The sequence below is a fragment of the Papio anubis genome, chromosome 1 (genome assembly GCF_008728515.1).
Source record: "Papio anubis isolate 15944 chromosome 1, Panubis1.0, whole genome shotgun sequence".
NCBI classification, from domain to species: domain Eukaryota; kingdom Metazoa; phylum Chordata; class Mammalia; order Primates; family Cercopithecidae; genus Papio; species Papio anubis.
In genome coordinates this window covers 84,101,032-84,127,970 of record NC_044976.1, presented here as the reverse complement: position 1 = coordinate 84,127,970, position 26,939 = coordinate 84,101,032, and the positions used below count along the sequence as shown (strand labels likewise).

Below are 26,939 nucleotides of genomic sequence, written 5' to 3'. Positions count from 1 at the left end.
GAGATAATCCTGGCCAACATGGTGAAACCCCATCTTTACTGAAAATACAAAAATTATCTGGGTGTAGTGGCATGCTCCTGTAGTCCCAACTACTCAGGAGGCTGGGGCAGGAGAATCGCTTGAACTCAGGAGGTGGAGGTTGTAGTGGGCCGAGATCATGCCACTGCACTCCAGTCCAGTGACAGAGTGAGACTCCATCTCAAAAATAAATAAATAAATAAATAATAAGTAAGTTATTTTAAGTTAATACCTAGTTTAAAATGAATTGAGACAAGATGAGAAACACAGAAGTCATATAAATGGTGAATAAATGAGAAGATAGTATTCTTAGCTTGCAAATTAACAAAGAACATGACATAGATCAGAAGAAATATACGCTTCCATTTTTCAGGTGTGTATGTAATTTCAAACTAACTTTCTGGAGGGCAGTCTTTAACAAAAATTTTATACTATAAGGGTATCTCTCACAACATTGCTAACAATGACAAAAATTAGCAAAAAGTCTAATAATAGCAAATTTAAAATATTATCATAGTATGTTAAATACTAGACAAGTATTTTAATTATCTAAAAGAATGTAGATTGACATGGAAGAGCATTCATATTATATTTATGAAGGTATAAATTCACTAGGGGTTTTTTGTTTGCTTTGCTTTATTTAGGAAAATAAAACTAGAACTTATACAATTTAACAAAACAGGTCTTACTACATAGAAAAAGAAAAAATATAAATTGTCGTGTTTCTACATATAATGACCTCAGCTACATTTAATACATAACTATCAATAACACTGAACTAACATCTTTTATTTTTTTCTTTTAGGGACCCAGAGGTGAAAAGGGCTTTAGAGGTGAAACTGTAAGTTTAACTAAATTTGTGATTTTAGTAACCCTGACACTAGACTTTAAGCTCCATGAAAGCAAGGACCCTTTTACAGTTATTCATTATTATATCTCTGATACTTGTAGAATAAAAATAAAATTGCAGTTGTCAGGAAGTAGATTTAAATTATGTGGTAAAAGAGACTTAGACTCACACAAAAATAATGGGAGACTTTAACACCCCGCTGTCAATATTAGACAGATCAATGAGACAGAAAATTAACAAGGATATCCAGGACTTAAACTCAGCTCTGGACCAAGAGGACCTAATAGACATCTGCAGAACTCTCTACCCCAAATCAACAGAATATGTATTCTTCTTAGCACCACATCTCACTTACTCTAAAATTGACCACATAATTGGAAGTAAAGCACTCCTCAGCAAATGTAAAAGAACAGAAATCATACCCAACAAACTGTCTCTCAGACCACACTGCAATCAAATTAGAACTCAGGCTTAAGAATCTCACTCAAAACTGCACAACTACATGGAAACTGAACAACCTGCTCCTGACTGACTACTGGGTAAATAACAGAATGAAGGCAGAAATAAAGATCTTTGAAACCGATGAGAACAAAGACACAATGTACCAGAATCTCTGGGACACATTTAAAGCAGTGTGTAGAGGGAAATATAGCACTAAATGCCCACAAGAGAAAGCAGAAAAGATCTAAAATCGACACCCTAACATCACAATTAAAACAATTAGAGAAGCAAGAGCAAACAAATTCAAAAACTAACAGAAGGCAAGAAATAACTAAGATCAGAGCAGAACTGAAAGAAATAGAGACATAAAAAACCTTTCAAGAAATCAATGAATCCAGGAGCTGGTATTTTGAAAAGATCAACAAAATTGATAGACCACTAGCAAGACTAATAAAGAAGAAAAGAGTGAAGAATCAAATAGATGCAATAAAAAAATGATAAAGGGGATATCATCACTGATCCCACAGAAATATAAACTACTATCAGAGAATACTATAAACACCTCTATACAGATAAACTAGAAAATCTAAAAGAAATGGATAAATTCCTGGACACACATACACCTCCCAAGACTAAACCAGGAAGAAGTTGAATCTCTGAATAGACCAATAACAAGCTCTGAAATTGAGGCAATAATTAATAGCCTACCAACCCCAAAAAGTCCAGGACCAGACAGATTCACAGACAAATTTTACCAGAGGTACAAAGAGGAGCTGATACCATTTCTTCTGAAACTATTCTGAGCAAGAGAAAATGAAGGAATCCTCCCTAAGTCATTTTATGAGGACAGCATCATCCTGATACCAAAGCCTAGTAGAGACACACCAAAGAAAGAGAATTTTAGGCCAATATCCCTGATGAACATCAATGTGCAAATCCTCAATAAAATACTGGCAAACCGAATCCAGCAGCACATCCAAAAGCTTATCCACCACGATCAAGTCGGCTTCATCCCTGGGATGAAAGGCTCATTCAACATATGCAAATCAATAAACATAATCCGTCACATAAACAGAAACAATGACAAAAACCACATGATTATCTCAATAGATGCAGAAAATGCCTTTAACAAAATTCAACAGCCTTTCACACCAAAAACTCTCAATCAACTAGGTATCAATGGAATGTATCTCAACATAATAAGAACTATTTATGACAAACCCACAGCCAATATCATACTGAATGGGCAAAAACTGGAAGCATTCCCTGTGAAAACCGGCACAAGACAAGGACCACTCCTAGTCAACATGGTATTGGAAGTTCTGGCCAGGGAAATAAGGCAAGAGAAAGAAATAAAGGGTATTCACATAGGAAGAGAAGAAGTCAAATTGTCTCTGTTAGCAGATGACATGATTATATATTTAGAACACCCCATCGTCTCAGCCCAAAATCTCCTTAAACTGATAAGCAACTTCAGCAAAATCTCAGGATACAAAATCAATGTGCAAAAATCACAAGCATTCCTATACACCAATAACAGACAAACACAGAACCAAATCATGAGTGAACTCCCATTCACAATTGCTACTAAGAGAATAAAATACCTAGGAATCCAACTTACAAGGGATGTGAAGGACCTCTTCAAGGAGAACTACAAACCACTACTCAAGGAAATAAGAGAGGACACAAATAAATGGAAAAACATTCCATGTTCATGAATAGGAAGAATCAATTTCGTCAAAATGGCCGTACTGCCCAAAGTAATTTATAGATTCATTGCTATCCCCATCAAGCTACCACTGACTTTCTTCACAGAATTGGAAAAAACAACTTTAAACTTCATATGAAACCAAAAAAAGAGCCCACATAGCCAAGACAATCCTGGGCAAGAAGAATAAAGCTGGAGGCATCACGCTACCTGACTTCAAACTTTACTACAAGGGTATAGTAACCAAAACAGCATGGTACTAGTACCAAAACAGATATATAGACCAATGGAACAGAACAGAGACCTCAGAAATAACACCACACATCTACAACCATCTGATCTCTGACAAACCTGACACACACAAGCAATGGGGAAAAGATTCCCTATTTAATAAATGATGTTGGGAAAACTAGCTTGCCATTTGCAGAAAACTGAAACTGGACCCCTTCCTTACACCTTATACAAAAATCCACTCAAGATGGATCAAAGACTTAAATGTAAGACCTAGGACCATAAAAATCCTAGAAGAAAACCTGGGCAATACCATTCAGGACATAGGCATGGTCGGAGACTTCATGTCTAAAACACCAAAAGCAATGACAACAAAAGACAAAATTGACAAATGGGATCTAATTAAACTAAAGAGCTTCTGCACAGCAAAAGAAACTATCATCAGAGTCAACAGGCAACCTACAGAATGGGAGAAAATTTTTGCAATCTATCCATCTGACAAAGGGCTAATATCCAGAATCTACAAAGAACTTAAACAAATTTATAAGAAAAAAGCAAACAATGCCATCAAAAAATGGGCAAAGGATATGAACAGACACTTCTCAAAAGAAGACATTTATGCAGCCAACAAACATATGAAAAAATGCTCATCATCACTGGTCATTAGAGAAATGCAAATCAAAACCACAGTGCGATACCATCTCACGCCAGTTAGAATGGCGATCATTAAAAAGTAAGGAAACAACAGATGCTGGAGATGTTGTGGAAAAATAGGAATGCTTTTACACTGTTGGTGAGAGTGTAAATTAGTTCAACCATTGTGGAAGACAGTGTGGCGATTCCTCAAGAATCTAGAACTAGAAATACCATTTGACCCAGCAATCCCATTACTGGGCATATACCCAAAGAATTATAAATAATTCTATGATAAAGACACATGCACACATATGTTTATTGCAGCACTATTCACAATAGCAAAGACTTGGAACCAACCCAAATGTCCATCAGTGATAGACTGGATTAAGAAAACATGGCTCATATACACCATGGAATACTATGCAGCCATAAGAAAGGATGAGTTCATGTCCTTTGCAGGGACATGGATGAAGCTAGAAACCATCATTCTCAGCAGACTATCACAAGATCAGAAAAACCGAACACCACATGTTCTCACTCATAAGTGGGAGTTGAACAATGAGAACACATGGACACAGGGAGGGGAACATCACACACCGGGGCCTGTGGGGGGTCGGGGGCTAGGGGAGGGATAACATTAGGAGAAATACCTAATGTAGGTGATGGGTTGATGGGTGCAGCAAACCACCATGGCACGTATATACCTGTGTAACAAAACGGCAAGTTCTGCACATGTAACCCAGAACTTAAAGTATAATAAATAAAAATAAAAATAAACCTATGTGGTAGATTGCAGTGAAATCTGATAAACTCTAAACATGTTTAAGAACCCGCCAATCACTTCTTCCCTGATCACTGTGTGAAATGGATTATTTGCCTTGCCAGGCGTCAGGAGATGGGGTATGGGTTTTCTTCACTAGTGAGAGAACAAAGGGACTGCCAAGTCGCTTTAGGTATATACCCGCTATGTCCAGTCAGCACTAAAGAGGTCTGCAATGCAGAGGCAAATCATTAGTTGCATATCAGCCAGTTAGAGACAATGATGAGAGGATGGGCAAAAGGTACACAGCACTTTTGTGACCAAAGTAGCTTATACTGGCACTACTTCCCTCATTTCTAGGATGCCAATTCTTTCAAACTAAAGAAGATGTGTTGTAAAGGGGCCACTTCTCCAGCAGAGATCATGCTGAGCTTATTTTTTAATAAGTTTTTTATTGTATAGATTTAACACGATGTTATAGGATACATATAGATAGTAAAAAGGTTATTTATAAGCAAGTAATTTGACTATAAGTAATTTTTTAAGCAAATTAACATATTCATCTCACATGATTACCTATTTTTTTATTTTTGTTGTTGCAAGAGAAGCTAAAATCTATTCATTGAGTATGTGATCCATGCCGAACTTATTAAAGCAGCAACCATAAACAGAGGACAGACATGAAATAAAATGAGGGAGATTGAAACTAAATACGTAAGGCCCATAAGAATAAATTTAAATATAGCAGTAAAGTCTTGATTACAAGGTAATGAGATTACATAGTGACAACTGAGATTTTTTCTTCTCATCGTAGGGTACACTTGAGACTCAGAATAATTAAGTTGCAGTTATATTAATTAGCTAAAAAAGAGAAATTATGTAATCTCAGATAGCCTAAGAATCACAAAAGGATATTTAAATCGATGTGTTCAATTTGTAGAAATGTGATCCTCACCTTTTCTCAGCAGATTTATTGTAACAGGAAGCAAGAGCATATGCACACAGTGAAGCTATATTTCCAAGGAAGAGTGAAGGAGGGAAAGGAAAACAGAGAGACTTGGAATTAGCCCATGTTCCATATCAGTGTGGCTCTGCATGCCTCCCCAGTATCCTCTCCAAGTACTGTGGCTGGGACATAGTCTCCATCAGGATTAGGAAGCCTGAAGTACCTATGGCAATGTCACAAGCATTTCACATGAAAAAAAAAAATTGAGTGGCTCTGATGGATTACAAATGCAATAGATTAGGACTGCCATTTTAGGTTGTAATGGTAGAAATACGGCATGCAGAATAAAGCAGGTAGTGATACCAGTCATGCTATCCCCAAAGAAAACATGGACAACATTAAAGCACATTCAGAGAAGGGGAAGGATCTGGGGGAACCCATGTCCTGGTAGGACCCATTGAAATATCTGGGATGGTTAATCTCTACCAGATTCTGCAGCCTGATTACATCCCTCTCCTTGTTCTTTCGTCTCTTGTCTCACTTTCTGGCTTTTGCACCTCTTATTTCTCTACCATACCCTTTATGTATGGTAGAGAGTTCCTGCTGATCTTGGCATTTTGATTTAATGAACATTTCTTGGAGCACGCACGCTAATGCTTTAATCCCACGCTACTCCCACCCCTGGACATGATATCTAGCACTCAGGACCTAGTACAATGCCTGGCATGTGTTCTTCAGTTTTGTACTTAAATGTCCTCTTACCAGAGAGGTTCCTGACTAGCCTGTGTGAATAGCAGTGCCCCCACCTTCCTGAGTGCCTTATATTCCTTCTACCCATGTCTCTACCACCTGACATCTTACATATTTATTTGGTTTTGTTTGTTTGTTTGTTTATTGTATTTTTCCTCGCTAGAATGTAGCCTTAAAGGCACAGACATTTTATCTGTTGATTTTTGTTTGTTTTAATGCTGTGTCCCTCACATCTAGCAGTGCCTCTCTTATAGTTGGCATTTAATAAATATTTAATGAATTATTGGTAAATGAATTAGATAAAATTGAGGTGTTGGCACATGATAGTTGTCTTCAAATATTTGAAAGGTTATCTTATAAAAGAGAGGATAGATACAATATGAGTAACTCTAGAGGATACAATTTAAATGACTTGTTTATTGAATTGTACTTATGGTTTCTGTGCTCAGCTCCCTGAGAGAAAGTGAGCTCCATGAAGGCATGAGATATGTTAGATACCACCTAGTACCTACCTACCATCGTTGTTACCACCTAGTCCCCAGTCTGTTATAGCACCGGACACATAATTTAACACAATAAATACTTAGTGACAAAGTTAATAGAATGCTGAGGCTAATTTCAGCTCAATGTAATAATGAGCTATCTAATATAATAATGAAATAGTACACAAAAAGATCATTTTGCAAGGTAGAGGTAGTAACTACCTTTCACCAAAGCCTACTGACCATCTCCCTGAGTTATTGGACTGGTATTCCTGTGCTGAGTAGGGAATTAGAAGAGATATCTATAAAGTTCTTTCCAGATCTGAATATGTGTGATTCTACATAAAAGAAAAATAAATAAGCCCCCCCACAAAAGAACTAACAAAGCTATAGAACATAAAGAGTTCTTTAGAGATTAATTCCCATCATCTGTAAATCCTACTCTGAATCCATCTCTCATTCTTCACTGGCACCCTTGTCCAAGTGATCATGATATCCCACCTGGACTCCTGGTTTCTTATTTCTTCCACTTTCCCCCCACTACAATCTATTCTCTACATAGCAAACAGAGTGATATTATTACAGAATAAATCAAATTATATCATTCTCCTCTTTAAAAACCTCCCTATGACTTTTTCTTGCACTTAGAATAAAATCTAAGCTTCCTTGCCTTGATTTACAAGGCCCTACATGAATTGGCCCCTGTTTGCCTCTCCAGTGTCCTGATGTACCATTTTCCACCTGCCACCTACACTGACCTCCTTTCTATTCTTAGGAATATGCCTTTCTTTTACCTAGGAAATTATTTCATATACTCTTCAAACGACTAATTTTATCTCAATATTCAGGTCTTTGCTCGAATGCCATTTTAAAGAAGTCTTCTCAGATCATTCTGTCTCATCATTTCCGGTCATTCTCTTTCACAGCATCTTGTTTTCTTCATAATAGCACTCATTGCAATTGTTTCCTGTCCCCTCCACTAGAATGTAAACTTCATGAGAGTAGGGAACTTTGTGTAGTACACAGGTTATCAGTGTCTAGCACAGAACTTGCCATGTAATAGGTAATAGTTGGTAATAGTTTATAAATGAATAATATGCCCTAAAATTAAAAAGTGAAACGCTATTTCCAATTCTAGCCTGGTAAAGTAGAATTTCCTGAATTAATATGCTTTATAGGGTTTTTAGTCTGTGGGTTATCATGGTTCTCTTCACAAATAATATGCAAACTTTCAGTACCCGAGGGAGATGGGAAATAGGCACAGTGGCATTTAGAGTAGCCAACTAAATTTGCTGCAAAAAATAATAATAATAATAATTTAAAAAATAAAAAAAGATTCACTGGCACATTAGAATTATGAGTTTTTTTCTGTTTTATTGTTGAGTAACTGATACTACATACCTTTTTAATCACCTCTTTTCCTTTGATTCCATTATAATTTAAGGAGCTTTATAAAGGTAATCTTTTAATTCCTGGAGATCATTCTGCAATTATCATAATACATAAAATGTGCTGTTAAACTTTTCTCCTTTGTTTTACGGAAAAGCTTGGTAACATTTCTTACACTTTCACTGGGAATTTTTCAGTGCATTCTACCAGTTTGTTTTCTTTAAGGAGACAGTTTAAATAATTGACTGGCTAAAGACACCTAATTGGTTACTGTCTTTCAGAAAGTAATACACTCACAGAGGTCATTCTCAGATAGTACTAGTAAATGGTGCATTTTTGGAATGGATTTTATTAGCTAAGACCTATTGTATTGAGACAAATAAGAGACTTAAGTCTTTGCACAAATATCAGAATCACAACAGTCTATCAAATTGGTTTATCAATTATTATTATTATTATTATTATTATTATTGAGACTGAGTCTCACTCTGTCACCCAGGCTGGAGTGCAGTGGCACAATCTTGGCTCACTGCAAGCTCCACCTCCCAGGTTCAAGCGATTCTCTTGCCTCAGCCTCCCAAGTAGCTGGGACTACAGCTGCCTGCCACCACACCCGGTTAATTTTTTGTATTTTTAGTAGAGACGGGGTTTCACCGTGTTAGCTAGGATGGTCTTGATCTCCTGACCTCGTGATCTACCCCAGTCAGCCTCCCAAAGTGCTGGGATTACAGGCATGAGCCACCACGCCTGGCCTCAATCTCATTTTAAAATTTTCCATGCAGGAAAATTTATTAAACTATGAATTTATTAAACTGTGCTCTCCTTACCAAGTTTTATACCTAAAAATAACCAAAAAATGACCAAAGCATGATTCAGTGACTTTAAAAAAATACAAAGATGTTTATAGCTCATTATACAACACATGAAAAGTAACCCCTTTATTATAATTTGGGTTTCTTGATTAGGAAGCTTCACATCTTCTGTAATTTAACATTGTAAACTCTAGTATTGATCCCAAGTAGGTCCTTTCCACCATTGAGAGAGCTGATTCTGTATGGCCATTTATGAAAGAGTTATTTTTCTTTCTGTTCTATACTTGCTGCCTGTCTGCCTGCCTGTGGACTGTTTTTAAAATGAGTCCCTAGATTCGTATATATTTTCTTTTTTTCTTCTTTTTTTTTTTGAGACAGAGTCTTGTTCTGTTGCCCAGGCTGGAGTGCAGTGGCACAATCTCAGCTCACTGCAACCTCCACCTTCTGGTTCAAGTGATTCCCGTGTCTCAGCCTCCTGAGTAGCTGGGATTACAGGCGTTCAGCACCACACTCGGCTAATTTTTTTTCTATTTTTTGTAGAAACGGGATTTCACCGTGTTGCCCAGGCCAGTCTTGAACTCCTGGCCTCAGATGATCTGCCCACCTCAGCCTCCCAAAGTGCTGGGATTACAGGCATGAACCACCGCACCCAGCCCTGTTCATATATATATTCTAAACAGAGCCAGAGTTTTATGGCATCCTAAGGAAACCTAGCAGATAACATGTAGAATTATCTACTCTTTCTCTACTTCAAAACTGTTGTGTTACTGGCAAATTAATCCTGAAAGTTTACAAAATTTCCTACTTTCTATGAGACCTCAAACACTTAAAACACAATTGAGTAAATTTTAGAGTAAGTAATGCAAAGAGGACAGCTGGAAATAATGAGATACAGTTAGTAAAAATTTAACTTAAGTAAAATTCTAAGTAAAATTTTAACTTATAGCAGAAATGGTATCCTCGTGTCAGATATCGGCAAATGATTTTTTTTTCTTTCTTGACAGACTTGCTCTGTCACCCAGGCTGACATGCTGTGGTGCAGCCATAGCTCACTGGAGCCTCGAACTCCTGGGCTCAAGCAGTCCTCCCACCTCAGCCTCTCAAATAGCTGATAGGACTACAGGTGCATGTCATTGCACTTGGCTAATTTATTTATTTAATGATTATTACTATTATTATTTTTGTAGATACAGTGTCTCCCAGTGTTGCCCAGGCTGACCTCGAACCCTGGCCTCAAGTGATCCTTCAGGTCTTTGCCTCCCAAAGCCCTGGAATTACAGGCATGAGTCATTATACCTGGCCTGAAAATAATTTTGACAGAATGTCACAACTTGAATCACATAACTTAAAGCTATAGAAATAAAAAAAAAAAAAGCAGAGAACAATCTCAGCATGAATTTTTAGATTAGCTGCTTCATATTTATAACATACTATTTAATGAAATCATAAAATATTGAAACATCCCATTGACATTTTCTCTAATATTATCTCTAAGTTAATGTGTCTTCACAGTTCTTGATTAGCATTGTCTTATTTGCCTCCAATTTGAAAGTGAGGAGGATGGTTTCTGCATTAGAAGGGAAAACTAGGATATGGGAAATAGGTCCTAAATATTAACACCATAAGCTTTTAAGGCATATATATGTATGTATTTATTTTTGAAATTCATAAATAGTATAAATCATTCCTTAAAAAATTATCAAACTTATTAAATTCAAGAACACTTACTATTACATTTGTACAGACTTTAAATTTTAAATTGCCAATCTGTATGCATATGTACACCTTCTTTATCCAGATATAAAACATGAGGTAGGTCAGGTGCAGAAGCACATGCCTATGGTCCCAGCTACTTGGGGATGCTAAGGCAGGAGAATTGCTTGAGCCCAGGCATTCAAAGCCAGCTTGGGTAGCATAGCAAGACTCCCATCTTTAAAGAAAATTTAAAAATTTAAAAAAACACATGTCAGGAAGAAATTTGACAAAAGTCTTGAAAATCATAATTTTAAAGTGAACCTTGGAGATTATCTTCACTAGACCTATTATATTACAATTTAGATATCTGAGATCCAAATGTGCAGCAGTTCACTTAAGACCATATAGCAAATTAAGTTACAAAGACAAAAACCAGAGCCCAGGTCTCCCAGTTCCTATTCCTATGTGATTGTGTTTTTCTATAAATTACAGTGCCTCTTAGAAAAAGAGGGTTAGAAGCAACTTGGTAAGGAATATGGGGGGGGGGGTGTGTGTGTGTATCCTCCACCTAGAGTAGCCCAGCTATCACCCACATGACAGCTTGAAGAGTTTATGTTCTTGTTTGCAGTCACGCCATATGACTTGTGATGCTCACTCATTCTGTTCTAATTACATTGCTATCTAGTTAATCTTATTTAATATTACTAAATTCTCCTTTCAAACCAATGAATCTCAACCAGCAGCCATTTGTCCCCCTACTGCCCTAGGAGACATTTGGCAATGTCTGGAGAAATTTTTGGTTGAACAATTGGGGAAAAAGAATGAGATGTTAGTGGCATCTAGTGGGTAGAAGCTAGGGATGCTGCTAAACATCCTACAATGGAAGCTCCTCAGTTTATAAATGAGAAAAGGAAGCTCTCTGCAACTGAGCCAGCCTAAAATAAGGATCATGAAGCTAAATCAAGATTGCATTTACATAAGGGAGATGACATAAGGAAATGAAATAAAAGAAATTTACATAAAAGAAAAGACTAACACACTCAGGTTTAAGAGTACGCACTTACATGTATTTTTAAAGTATACTGATAAAATACGTTACTTTTCGAGGATTGTATGTAAATTCTGGAATAAAGTGGAAAGAGAATCTATTTTCATAGGCAGTGTTTTCACTATAGCCAAATAACCACCATAAGCATTCAGAGTAATTTGGTTTCCCTTTAGAAATTAACCTAGATGGCCAGGCACAATGGCTCATGCCTGTAATCCCAGCACTTTGGGAGGCCAAGGCAGGTGGATCACTTGAGGCCAGGAGTTGCCTGCCCAACATGGTGAAACCCTGTGTCTACTAAAAATACAAAAAAAAAAAAAAAAAAAAGCCAGGAGTGGTGGAGCACGCCTGTAGTCCCAGCTACTCGGAAGGCTGAGGCAGGAGAATCACTTGAACCTGGGAGGTGGAGATTGCAGTGAGCCGAGATCACACCACGGCACTCCAGCCTGGGCAACAGAGCAAGACTCCATCTCAAAAAAAAAGTGAAAGAAAATTAACAGAGACAATCATAATATTGTTATAAGCTACTTTACTTATTTAATTTTATTTTTTGGAGACAGTCTCACTCCGTCACCCAGGCTGAAGTGCAATGGCGTGATCTCGGTTCACTGCAACCTCTGCCTTCCAGGTTCAAGCAATTCTCGTGCCTCAGCCTACCAAGTAGCTGGTACTACAGGAGCGCACCACCATACCTGGCTAATTTTTTTGGACTTTAGTAGAGAGGGAGTTTCACTATGTTGCCCAGGCTGGTCTCAAATTCGAGCTCAGGCAGTCCTCTGGCCTTGACCTCCCAAAGTGCTAGAATTACAGGTGTGAGCCACCATGCCCGGCCTATAAACTGCTTTACATAAAAGAGAGAGACAGTGAATCACTTCACCTTAATGGTGTATTAGCTAGAGTAATAAAAAAGAACTAATAAAATGTTATCTTGTTGGGATCATATTTTTTTAACTTGGCTACTTTCCCTATTCTATGTGGTTACATTGGGGTTGCCTGCCCTATCTTGGGGTGGGTTTGAAGTATTTTGTTTGATCATATTTGTGGTGGTCTGACTTGTTCTGGATAACAAGCTGGAATGAACTTTATAAAGTCAACAGTAGAAATTGTTTCTTATTTTTCTATGATAAATTCCTCTTTTGAAGTCAAAGATAAGATACATATTTTGTACTGAACCATCAGTGATATTTTCCAAATTTCAAAAATTTTGCTAAGTGGAATGGACTATCGCAACTGTTTATTATTTTTACATTGTTGATCCAAAATGGAGAAGCGTACATAACCAATTTCATTTTGAGCTTCTGTATAGTTAAAAGGCTATCTCCAACGTGACATTTCTGTCACCTACCATGCAGCTTCTGAAGTACATGCATTGGTTGATAATTAAATGAATGGATGATGTGAAAATTAACTAGTATTAACTAGTATTAAAATTAACTAGTACTAATTTTAACATCATTCATTTAATTATGTACAAGTTTTGTACATTCTCTGCTTAAAATTGTAATCATAAATCAGATACACTAAGACATGTCTAGCAGGCACAGTGTTGGAGTACTCTACTCTTTTCAAGCTGCTATGTATTGTTTGTTCTAGCTACCACAGTATATTTAGGATTAACAGCTTTGGCAATACAAGATACTTAAAACTAAGTCAAGCATGGTGTCGACATTATCCAAAACTCAGCTGAAGATAAGTGTTGCTTTGCCATCTTTTAACCATAACTGGAGTCGATTCAATATAGTCTTAACATTTAGCTGAACATCTAGGTTACTTTTGAACAGACATACAGGGCCTTTGAGCATTTTTAACAGTAATTACTATTGCTTCATTTTGAAAAATGTCAACATAGCTTTTGACATTTTGCTATATACCTTTTAACTTTTCTAATTTCCACATTAATACTAATTAATTTTAACATCCTTCATTCATTTAATTGTCAATAAAAATGGAGAGGTATTATTTTGGAGTTGGCAACCAGTTTATAGGTAGATGAAGGAAATTAAGGTGTCTAAGAACACTGAAGTTTCTATATTTGATGATTAGGTAGGTGGCAGTTAGAAATAACAGGAAAAACATCTTTAGACAATACTAACATTTTAAAATGTTACATTTATAGTAGTTTAGTAAATTGAGTAAATTCAGTTTCTAATAATATCAATAAACAGGAAAATAAATATCCAGCTTGTTTATGAATATTGATGATAGCTAAGTACCGGAGCATATAACTTTAGAATACTAAAACAATTTTAAATTGTATGACTTGCCTGGCACGAAAGGTGATGACAGAGGTTGAATATTAGTTCTCTTGCTTATACCCAACCAAAAGTATAACATATACCTCTTGTGTTTGTCTCCATTTCTTCCAGGGTCCTCAAGGACCGAGAGGTCAACCAGGGCCTCCAGTGAGTTGGTTTTCATTTATATCTGTTTACTATTGATGCTTATATGCTTGCCTGGTTTGAGATGTCTACTAAATAAATGTATATTTTTTTAATTTGCTGTGTTCTAGGGTCCACCTGGAGCACCAGGCCCAAGAGTAAGTTTGCTTGGTTTGATTTTATTTTGTTTTATCTTAGTATGTCATATTAACTTTTTAAATCTTCTTCTGTTAACTCCCTATTAGAAGGTGTCCCTTTTGCATACCTCTGTTCTTTTTTGCTAACCTGATACAGGGCTGGCCCAGCTACACAAACGTGAAATCCAAGCCTCAGACTTCTTATTTATAAAATGGAGATGGTATCTCCTGCTTTCTTGGGTGGTTTCAAGTATTGAGTAAGAAGTAAAGCACGCAACACATTGTATAATACATAATAAGCACTTGAAAAACTAATTACCTCCATTTCTTCCTAATTCTACATCTTCACTCTCCTTTTTTAAATGTTCTCTTTTTGCCAGCCAGAGTTATCCACTTCTTTGATGTACATGAATCTTTCTCAGTTTCTGGTAACTCTCGAAGCCATCAGACTTCTCTTATGTTTGCTTATTATCTAACTACTATGACCCAAAACTTGCTACCCTTATCTCTGAGGCAGTGTTTATGTTGCTCCTGCTATTCTCGTGCCCTCTGATATTCTAAGCTTGATTTTCCTTATGCTTTGTATCCATTCTCATATTCCGCAGTCTTTTTGTCTTCCTGCTCCCTATGAGAGGTATGTCTCCATCTGCAACCTCACCCACACCCCGCTCCTCCAGCCTCCTGGTCAAATACAGTGGTCCTTGGGTCATATTTTCTGCCTAGGGTGGATCTACTGTTGGCTACACCATCCCAAACAATGGTCAGTCCTGCGCCTTTTAAGCCTTCTTATTTCACATGCTGCTCTGATGTCATTTAGATCTCTGCTAGTTCTCGGTGGTGGTTTCCTGTGATCTACTCTCAGCAGATCAGACACTCTTCATTTCCCTCAGCTTTTCCTTGGGGCATAGTGCCACAAGGAAGACTATCCCCTTGAAAACAAGAGACCCATTTATCTGTGATTTTAAAAAATCACTTCCCCTTTCTGGTCTTCTGACTAATGCAGAGGGAACCTCTCCCTGTGTGAACATCAATAAGAATGTCTTTCGGCAGGGCATGGTGGCTTGCACCTATAATCCCAGCACTGTGGGAGGCCGAAGTGGGTGTATCATCTGAGGTCAGGAGTTTGAGACCAACCTGGCCAACATGGCAAAACCCCAGGCATGGTGGCACATGCCTATAATCCCAGCTACTCAGGAGGTTGAGGCAGGAGAATCGCCTGAGCCCGGGAGGCGGAGGTTGCAGTGAGCCAAGATTGTGCCCCCTCACTCCAGCCTGGCAGAGCAAGACTCCATCTCAAAAAAAAAAAAAAATCTTTCTTCAACTCTTCAAATAACTTTCCACTTGTTTATTCTTCCCTTCCTCCTGGATCCCTACAATGCATGGATTACAAGTACCCTCATTAATTGCCTTCCCAAATTATAATAACTTTGATATATCGTAGCTCCCTTCTCAAGAAAGAACAAGTTCAAGTTCTAAAGAATCATATGTCATTGGCAAGTTAAAGATATGTTTAGTGAAAATTTTCACATTTAAGTGCCAAAGTGTGGGACACATATCCCTGTCTCACTTGGAAAATATATGTGTTCCTACACAGCCAAAATAGACTAAAACATGAGAGGTTTTTGCTCAGAGCAAAATGTGGATTAAAATATGTATATACTTTGAGAAATTAGGAAGATTAAGAAGATATATGTGTTGAATATATTATAACTACTCAATAAATGCTGTTTCTTTGTTTCCTTCTTTTCTCCCTTTTCCTCCTTTCTGTATTCCTTCTTGGCCGATATGAAAACAGATTTCCATATATAGTACTGTTTTCCTAGAACTTGCAGAGTCCACTGTAGGAAAATAACATTGAGAATAAGATTTCTAGAGCAGACGTCTAAATGACAATGAGAAGACACCTATGCATTCTTTCTAAAGTCGGCCTCCATGAAACTTTTCTTAATTCCATCCCCTCATCACACTGCAAGATAGAACTGATCACTTCCTCTTCTTCATACTCATTTACTTTCATGTTTGTCTTTTCTATTATATTGTGAACCCTCTAAAGGTAGAGACTACTTTTTAAATTCCCCTTCCATTTAAGCTCTTAATAAATGTTGAGTGCATGCCTGCATGAATACAAAAAAGGCAACATCTCAGGAAATTTTAGTGGGAATCTTCTAAACTAGATTTCACTTGGAGAGAAACAATATCTATAAAGGAATAGATTCATAGAACTAGAGGTCCTCTCAGTAATTATTTAGCAGTTATTTCAGACTTTGAGTTGGGATTCATTGGTCAGTGGATCATAAGACCAATTTAGTGAGTCTCATTCAAGATTATTTTTAGAGCAAATGAAATAGAATAGAAAAAAATATGGGGAGGGACTGCTTAGTAGATATGGATTTTCTTTTGGGAGGTAATAAAAATGCTCTGAAATTCGATCATGGTAATGGTTGAACAACATTGTGAATCTACTAAAGACAACTGAATTGTATACTTTTAAATGGCTAAAATAGTGAATTTTATGTTATATAAATTTTACGTCAATTTTAAAAAACAAAAAAAAAGTCAGTACATCTTCATCAGCAAGAATAAATATGGTTTTACAGAACTTTTTGAGGTTAAATATATGTATGTTTGTCTGAATTTTGTCGTGATGTAAAAATGTATTTCTTACTGTGGGTCAAGATAAGTATGAAAACTTATAATCCAGTCCAGCTACATCTTTATAAGACCTACGAAACTCAAGTAACTTGGTCAGTTCTTTAAAGTGGAATAGCTAAAAGGAAATGTTTCAGGAAAAGTAATATGTATTGATGGTGAATTTGAATGTGAGAATAGGGTAATGACCAGACCTCAGTGTACATGGTAAGATATTTAGAAATGAACACAGAAGTATACAACATGATGTCAAAGTTAACTAGAAGTGATTAGTGGAGTAAAGGGAAGAACACGGTGTCTATGTGTGTCTGTGTTTGGTGTATAGGATGGAAATAACAATCATTAAGAATCATTAAATGAGAGAAAGAATTCCCAACTGATTTATTCCAATTAATGGGTCAATTTTAGAACCTGGATTGATGAATTAAGAAGTGGCAGCTTCTATTATATTCTGGTTCCCTAGAATCCACAAAAACTCCCATCATAAAGAGGGGTGTGACCTGAAATGAGTTCCTATTTGGTCAGCATTTTCACCATCCAGTGATCTTGAAACTTCAGACATATGAAAAAATAACACTTCTCTTCAAAATACTGAGATGCCTAGACTAGATCTGCTCTTCACTTGAATGATTTGGAGAGAATTGTGAAGATTACATTCTCCCAAAGTATAATGAATCCTGCTGTCTAATTCCCCTCATTATTTCACACTCACTAGTCACAACATATAATCAATCTTTATTCTCTGTTTTCTATTTTACACGCATGTTTTTGTAAACATTGAGTGATTTCCATGTGAGAATATGTTCTAACTAGAGTGCCTGGAAGAAGTTATTTTTCCTTTTTTGATCCCCTCACTGCACCTAATGAGAGATTTATACTTCGATGTGGGGACTTAGATGTGACTGAATGACTTCCCAGGCAAATCCTCTTAATACAATTTCTCTGACCGTGCCTTTCTTAAAGTCTGCCTATGGGGAAAAAAATCAATAAATTCAACAAACTGATTGACTGCTATGTGCCAGTCTTGAGCTAGGCTTTGTGAATACCTTGGGGATTCTAGGAATATGGAGATCGTCAAGAAAAATTTTTAGTGGCCAAGTGTTATGAAATTTCTTTTCTTTCTAATACCTGTTCGGGAAGAAAAAATGCCTTTTTATTGAGTTGTCGCTTGCGCTGATGGTGTTTAAAATTGCTGGTACCTTAACACGACTAAAGCATCAAACTCTACACTACTAATCTACTAATAATCATTGTATTCTTTACTGCCACACACAGAAAATCATAGTCATGTCAATTAAGACTATCCTGTGATTTACTCATCTTGCCCTCTTTTGATGAGCATTTTTTTTTCAATTTTTTATTACGCATAGTACAAATGTCCTGTCCATATACATATCATTTTGTAGAATACCTAGGGGACAAATTGCCAGAAGTAGGATAGTTTGGTCTAAGGGATAATGAGCATATTTACTTGTTATTTTTAATGTTGGCAAGATATACATAACAAAATTTTACCATTTTAACTATTTTTAAGTTAAAAATAGAGTGTAGAGTTCAGTGGTATTAAGTACATTCACACTGCTGTGCAACCATTGCTATCCATGCCTAGGACTTTTTTGTCTTCCAAAACTGAAGCTCTGTACCCATTAAGTAATAATTCTCAATTCCTCCCTTTCCCCAGCCCCGGCAACCACCGTTCTACTTTCTGTCTCTATGAATTTGACTACTGTAGGTACCTCATATAAGTTAAGTCATACAATATTTGTCTTTTTGTGACTGACTTATTTCACTTAATGTAGTATCTTCAGGGTTCATCTCTGTTGTAAGCTTATAGTAGAATTTTATTTCTTTTCTAAGCTGAATAATAGTCCATTGAATACATATACCAGATTTTGTTTATCCAAATGGACACTTATTTTGCTTCTACCTTTCGGCTATTGTGAATAATGCTGCTATAAACATTGGTGTACAGACATCTGTTGGAGTCTTCACTTTCAATTCATTTGGGTATATACCTAGAAATAAAACTGTTATATCATGTAGTAATTCTGTCTAATTTTTGAGAAACTGCCATACTGTTTTCTATAACTGCCACACACTTTACATTACCACCAGCAGTGCACAAGTTTCCAGTTTCTCCACATCCTCACCAACACTTGTTATTTTCTGGTTTATTTTTTCTATAACAGCCATCTTAATGGTTGTGAAGTGGTATCTCATTGTGGTTTTCACATGCATTTTCCTAATGCTTTGTGGTGTTGAGCACATTTTCATGTGTTTATTAGACATTTGTGATCCGCCCGCCTTGGCCTCCCAAAGTACTAGGATTACAGGCGTGAGCCACTGTGCCCAGCCTCTTCTTTAGAGAAATATCTATTCAGTTCTTTGCCCATTTTTTGAATTGGATTGCTTTTTTTTTTTTTTTTTTTTGGTTGTTAGTAAGTTGTAGAAGCTCTTTAAATATTCTAGATATTAATCCTTTACCAGAAAGACAATTTGCAGTTATTTTTTCCCATCTCTTGAGTTGCCTTTTCACTCTCTGTGTAGTGTCCTTTGATGCACAGAAGATTTTTTTTATATATATAGAGTCTAATTTATCTACTTTCTTCTCTTGTTGGCTGTGCTCTTGGTATCTTTCCAAGAAATCACTGCAAAAATAAATGTTATCAGGCTTTTCCTATTTGCTTGTAATAATTTTTTAGTTTTAGCTCTTATGTTCAAGCCTTTGATTCATTTTGAGTTCATGATATAACTCATGATGTAAGTTTTTTTGTACTTGATGTAAGTTAAGGGTCTAACTTCATTCTATCCCATGTGGATATTCCATTTTTCCAGCACTGTTTGTTGAAAAGACCGTTCTTTCCTCATTGAATGAGCTTAGCACTCTTGTTGAAAATAATCTGATCATAAATGAGAAGGTTTATTTCTGGACTCTCTATTCTATTTCATTGGTCTTTATGTCTGTCTTTATGACAGTACCAACCATTTTGATTACAGCAGCTTTATAGTAAGTTTTGAAATCAGGAAACATGATGCCTCTAACTTCTTTTTCGAAATTACTTTTGGCTACTTGTGGTCTATACTATATATTATATTTACTGTATTGTAACTTTTACTACTGCTCTTTATTTCTTCAGCTGGATTCAAGTTTCTGCCTAGTATCCTTTACTTTAGGCCTGAATGACTCCCTATAATATTTTTCTAGGGAAGGTATGTTAGTGATAAATTGTCTCAGTTTTTATTTAACTGGGAATATATTAATATTTCCTTCATTTTTAAAGGAGAGTTTTACTGGAAATAGAATTCTTGGCTGACAGTCTTTTCTTTTAGCACTCTGAATATATTATCCTACTGCCTGCTCACCTTTATGATTTTTTTATGGGAAATTAGCTGTTAATCTAGTTGAAGATCTCTTGGACATGATGAGCCTCCTCTCTGCTTTCAGAATTCTCTCTTTGTGTATAGAATTGGATAATTTGATTGTGATGTATCTGGAAAGTTTGTAGAGCTTCTTGGATGTGTAGGTTAATATATTTGCATCAGATTTGTGATGTTTTCAGCCATTATCTCTTTACATATTCTTTGTACTCCCGTTTCTCTCTCCTTCGCTTCTGAGACTCTCATCATGCATATGTTGGTAAGCTTGACAGTGTCCTACAGATCTCTTAAGTCTCTGTTCATTTTTCTTCATTATTTTTTTCCACTCCTCAGACAGGATAATCTCAATAAACCTGTCTTCAAGTTAACTGGTGCTTACTTCTGCCTATGGAAATCTACTGTAGAGCCTATCTAGTAAATTTTTATTTCAGCTATTGTACTTTTTAACTTCAGAATTTCTATTTGATTCTTTTTTCTATAGTTTATGTGCTTTTATTATATTCTCTACTTAGTAAGACACCTTTCTCATACTGTCCTTTAGTTCTAAAGACATGGTTTTATTTCATTTTTTAACTTGCTAAGAGAGAATTCTGGAAGGTTATTATTCCACCAGTTTTGCTGTCTCCTAGATCTCTGATCTTCTTTAAATATCTTTTTGATATTTTGTATGATGAAATGGAAGAACATATAAAGTACCTATAGTGCACACTGTAGTGATTGCTTTGAAAGCACTGTGCAGCTATTTGAGTTGGAAATTCAACTAGCCAGTTTTATCATAGAGTACCATTTTTTATTGACAGACTACCAGTATTATTAAGACATGAGTAGTTTACAGATATTTTCTTGAAAAGGAATGAAGTTAGCCTGTCATTTCAAGGAAAACAACTGACAGAATTTGATGCCAATGATAAATTTCAAGCTCTCAAGCAAAAATAAGAATTAGGGAAAATGTATTTATCACTGAGAATTTAACAGATTCCCAGTACTTATGTTTTCCTGATAAGTAACATTATGTTTTCCTGATGATGTTAACAAATGTAATTTCTGACATTAAGTAATGAGCTATATCAGTGTTTGGAAGACCTACATAATTCCATAAATCAGTATTTTCAGAATGATTAATATATGATGTTAATAAAATCATGTATAGGCAAAAGATCTATGAAAGTATAAAATAGACCAATAGATTTTAGTATAAAAGTACAAAATGTTCATTGAGGTGGGTTCAGTTTTCCCATAGAAACTAACCTTTAAGAAACTACCACTTATCAAGTTTTGGTATAAGGTATAATATGATAGAAGAAAAGCCATAATTATTTGAAAAAGACAACTTAAATACTTTTCTTTTTTCCTCCTACGTATCTCTATGAGGCTAGATTTTCTTCACAACCAATTGAATACAAAAACAAATATGAGAATTTAGCTGTAATCTATTAATCCAGACATTACAGAAATGCACAAAAATGTAAAACTGGATCACCCTTCTCATTAATTTTTTTGTTTTGGCAAACATAGCTAATTTTTATAAAAATATTGATATTAACATATAATGGGTTTGTTGATATTTTAAAGCAATTGACACATGAATAGTTTTAAAATTTGTTTTGGTTTCTACTATAGTAAATATCAAAAGTTGGCCGGGCACGGTGGCTCATACCTGTAACCCCAGCACTTTGGGAGGCCAAGGCGGGCGGATCACCTGAGATCAGGAGTTCAAGACCAGCCTGGCCAACATGGTGAAACTCCATGTCTACCAAAAATACAAAAAATACAAAATAGTGTGTTGGCACACACCTGTAGTCACAGCTACTTGGGAGGCTGAGAGGCAGGAGAATCGCTGGAATCCAGGAAGCAGAGGTTGCAGTGAGCCGAGATCGTGCCACTGTACTTCAGCCTGGGTGACAGAGTGAGACTCCAAAATTATAAGTCACATAAACAAAAACAAAAAATTTGTGAGGCCTCTAATAATAAAGGAATTCTTTATTAAAAGTGCAAAAGGATTCCAATTCTGAAGAGTTTGAGAACCACTATGCTAGATTTTCTAATTAAAACTCTTAATCACCAACAGGGGACCAAGTGAACAACATAAAGGTGGCTTTGGTTCAGCACTTAATTCAGTTTCCCATATTTAGTGCCAATATTTTTGTGTCACCCATATCCAAAATCTGCTCATTCACATGAGCAGTATGGTCATAATTATTTAATCTGCGGAGAATATTTTAGATTTAACCTCTTTGCTACATGAATAGTCCATGGTCCTTCTGTCTTGTGGCCTTTGCTCCTTCTGCCTGGAAAGCTCTCCTACCCCTTCTCCTAACAATTCTTATTTATTCTTTGGATATCAGTTCAAATTTTACTACCTCAGGGAAACCTTCCCTGACCTATTCCTTCCAACCTCTTACATTTTCCAGATTTGATTAATTTCTCTAATTTCTCTCATAGTTTCATGCATTTCTCTTTCATAGCATGTATCTCAATTAGTAATTATGATTTTTGAGATGATTTAATTATTGCCTATCTCCTCTCTAAATTTAAGTTCCATAAGGGCAAGTTTCTTTTTTGTTTACCATTTTCTCCTCAGTGTGTATCACAGTGTTTGGCAGTATATATATGCAGAATGAGTCAATTATTTTCCAATATGAAAAACACGTGCTGAAGCAAGGGAGAGCACATTTTATTGATTATTCCATCATTTTAAATAGTTTTTCAAACTACCAACCATGAGCTATGAGAGATCTGTTGAAAACTGTTTCTATTATATAAGCCTTCAAGTAAAAAGATGTCTTCACAGTACAATGACTCTGAAAGAAATTAAATTGCTTGTTTCACTTACACAGATGCCATTTCCCAGAACCATGCTTCATTGTTCTAAGATAATTTTTAAAAAATAATTACAAAAAAAAGACTTTTACTAATGATTATGCTCAGTCTTTTTCTAAAAATATATTTTATTAAATGCAAGAGGAGATTGATTTCCTTCTGTATTATTTCTTTTGGGACTCATGGTACATTTTCCAACTTCAGAAATTGTTTTTAAAACCACAGAAGTATCAGATTAAATTAATGTGGTGACTACCTCAGGACAGTAGTATTTTATTCTATTCCTTCCAAGAATGTAACTGTTAAAAATTACTACAGTTATTTATTCTTCACTTTACAATTTATTAACTGAGAGGATCATATTTTATTCTCTTCCATTTGAGGAACTTTGTGTGTGTGTTTTCAGGCAACAGGAACAAATAGTTTTTCATTTGAGGACTCTACACTCTGGTCCTACTTTAATTAGGAGACCTTTAGATTTGGATGAAGGTGGCATATTGTCCTTTTAGATAGCCAGGTAATATTTGCAAAATCTGTCTAAGAGTTACAGAACCCCTTCAGATAATAAGTCTGGTATACTTTACAGCAGTGCTTTCAGAATTTGCAGCCTTTACTTTGGAGCACTCAGTGTTGATCTTATTCCTAATCTCAAATGGTTTTGTTTTACACAGAAGCAAATGGATATCAATGCTGCTATTCAAGCCTTGATTGAATCAAATACTGCCCTACAGATGGAGGTAACATATCTGATTTTATTTACATTGGCACTGTCTCTCAATATACCAATTAAACAGAGAAGTTTTTTGGAGGCCAAAATGTGACATTATCTCAAAGATTGTATTTAAAACAGATTGAAAATGTGAAACCATTTTCAAGAATGAAGTAAGTGATTTTGGTATAGTTAAGCAGAAATATATGCGTAGGATGTTTTGTAAGGAAAACATTTAAATCAAAAATGTAATACTGTTATTTGTAAGGAATTTGGTACTAGCCAAGAAAGTAGTTAAATGAAGTTAGCCATGTTTCTTAAAATGAGATATATATATTATCACTACTCATTTATTTTATTTAAACTCTAATCATTCAATGTGTAATTTTAAAAACATAATACAGTAGACATAGCAATTCTTATGTTAGCTTGAAAACTAAACTTGCAAATGTGAACTTAACTTCTTTAAAAGATTAAGGTTAATAAAACATACACATATGCCTATGCTTAAATATAAACTGTTCTTTACATTCTACTCCCAACTTACTACACGTAACGGAAACACATTCTTCTCCTGCCTTGGCCCATGTTGGTCCTCAGGAGTTTTTTGCTTACGTAATTCTTATGATGACTTGGCAGAACTACCAGAATACTGAAGTGACTTTAATTGACCACAGTGAAGAGATATTCAAAACCCTGAACTACCTTAGCAATTTATTGCACAGCATCAAGAATCCTCTTGGCACACGAGATAACCCAGCACGAATCTGCAAAGATTTACTTAACTGTGAACAAAAAGTATCAGATGGTAAGTTCTTGGTTACCTCGAACTCTGATGTCAAATTTCATTTCATCAGTTCAGTGTGTTTGAGATTTGTAATGTGTTCACTCTAAATCATAGTTAGTTTGATAAAACTCTGGCAGAAGCCATTTTAATGTCATCAAGAATAAAATACTCTATGAGGGAGACATGCTTCTAATGTCGTCCACCCCTTGCTATGTCATTTGCTTACATTTTGTTCTTGGAATACAGCATATTCATATTAAAAATTAAGATAGATAGGCCTGACCTTTGCATTAACAGACAGTAGCACCCATCAGAACTTGGTAAGTCAAGACTACCAGAGTTAACAACATAAATAGATATATTAGAGAATCTCCTTCACCATACTCCCTAAAAGTCTAGTTTTGTTTTTAAATACAAAATGGAATTTAAAGGTCCCATTCTAGAATTGATGACCATGAAGATGGGAGTGGTTTGTCATTCTTGGAAGTTTCTCATCTCAACACAGATGCCCCAATTTCATTAGCCAGAGGTGCAAAAATGAACGTAGATTGGAACAATCAAGGCAAGGTTTTAAATCAAGAGGAGTCATCAGTTAAACAGGGGAAACCCTGTCTGCTACAAACTCTAGTTTTAACACAATGACATTTTTGAAAAAAAAAATTATGATTTGAAAAATGCTGATGTGAAAAATGCTGATTTGAAAAAGCTATGTTATGTTATTCTGTGGTCATTTTAATTTTGTTTATACATACACATGTCTCACATACCTGCACTTACACACACACAAATGCGCACATACACACATGTCCAAATCATCTGCTTCCGTTCTAGAACTTCAATGAAAACAGTCATTTTGTTTATATTAATAAAACACTTAACTTCTAAAGATATTTTCTGCCCTAGATTAATATAAAAACTAAAATAATACTTACAATTGTAGCTGCCTATAATAATTCTCAGCTTGATTCTTTCCCATATTTGAGGGCATAAAAATATAATTCTGTAGAATTGAAAGGAACAAAGACATTGTAAGATATGCAAAATTAGTATGAAATATAGTTCAAAGTCTACCTTCCTTATAAGAGAAATAACTAAATGGTGTGGATTGTGCAGTATTCAAAAAATCTTTATGCCCCCAAATACTTTCATCATTAGAATACGATAAATGCTATAAGGAAAAACAAAACAGCAGGGAAGGGGGACTTGATAGGAAGTGGAGCACAAGATACAATTTTTAAATAGAATGATCAGATAAGGCATCTATGAGAATGTGACATTTGGGTGATATCAGAAGGAGGTAAGAGAGCAAGCCACAAGAAATCTAGAGAAAGCTTTCCAGGCACAAAGAATAAATGCAAAAACCCTGAGTCTTTGAGTATACCTAGCACGTTTTAGAATTGGCAAGAAAGCCAGTATGAATGGAAGAGAGTGCATATGGGGGAGAATGTTAGGAAATTTATTAGAAAGATATCAAAAAGTCAGATTATACAGGACCCTCTAGAGTACTCAGAAGTCTCTAATAAGATGGGAAGCTACTGGAAATTGCTGAGCAAAGAAGTGACATAATTTGGCTAAGATTTTTAAAATATTACTCTAGCTAATATGTTGCAAATATAGTGAGGAAGACACAGGTAGAGGTAGAGAAACTACTGAGAAGGATATTGGCATAATCCAGGAGAGATGATGGTTGGTTGGACTAGAGTTGGTTGCCGAGGGAGTGGTAAAAAATGGTTAGATTTTTCAATATGCTTTATTTTAACAAAAATCATTGTTAGCATCCTGGCTAACAGTGGAATAGCATTCCATTATTGGAACGCTAAGCATGTGGGAGTTATTTATATCCTACTGCTTAAAGTCATCACCAAGGTCTGATTGCAAAAATTCAAAAAAATTACAGCCTCAGGAATAAATGGGTTAAGAGAGAGCCAGCAGTTTTTGTTGATAGATTGGATGTGGGCTATGAGAGAAATAGAATGGCAAAGGATGACTCTAAGGTGTTTGTTTGTTTGTTTGTTTTTTTGTTTTTACCATAGAAGGATGGGATGTTGTTAACAGGAGATGCAATTTTGGAGAAAAGATCAGGAGTAAAATTTTGGATATATTTACTTTGAGATGTCTCTTAGACATTCAAGTAAGAATGTCAAGTAGGTAGTTGGCTACTCAAGTTGAAGGTCAAGAGGGAGGTCTAAGTAAGGATAAAAATTATGAAATCATTTACATTTAATTGGTATTTAATGCCTTGAAACTGCTTAAGACTACCTACATAGTAAGTAAAGGAAGAAATGAAGTCTAAGCCGGTGCGGTGGCTCATGCCT

General features: G+C 35.8%; 1 protein-coding gene across 7 annotated transcripts in view; it reads left to right on the top strand.

Moving 5' to 3' along the window:
- COL24A1 (collagen type XXIV alpha 1 chain) overlaps nt 1-26,939 on the top strand; it is a 386,758-nt gene that overhangs the window by 348,396 nt on the left and 11,423 nt on the right. For 5 of the 7 annotated variants that reach the window (XM_031650448.1, XM_021943525.2, XM_021943514.2 and 2 more), the window contains 5 exons: nt 824-859; nt 14,133-14,168; nt 14,276-14,302; nt 23,800-23,865; nt 24,477-24,645. In XM_031650448.1, coding sequence (XP_031506308.1) covers nt 824-859; nt 14,133-14,168; nt 14,276-14,302; nt 23,800-23,865; nt 24,477-24,645 — 334 coding nt within the window. The remainder of the gene's footprint in view (nt 1-823; nt 860-14,132; nt 14,169-14,275; nt 14,303-23,799; nt 23,866-24,476; nt 24,646-26,939) is intronic. The other 2 variants (XM_031650446.1, XM_031650451.1) reach the window with 2 other exon arrangements.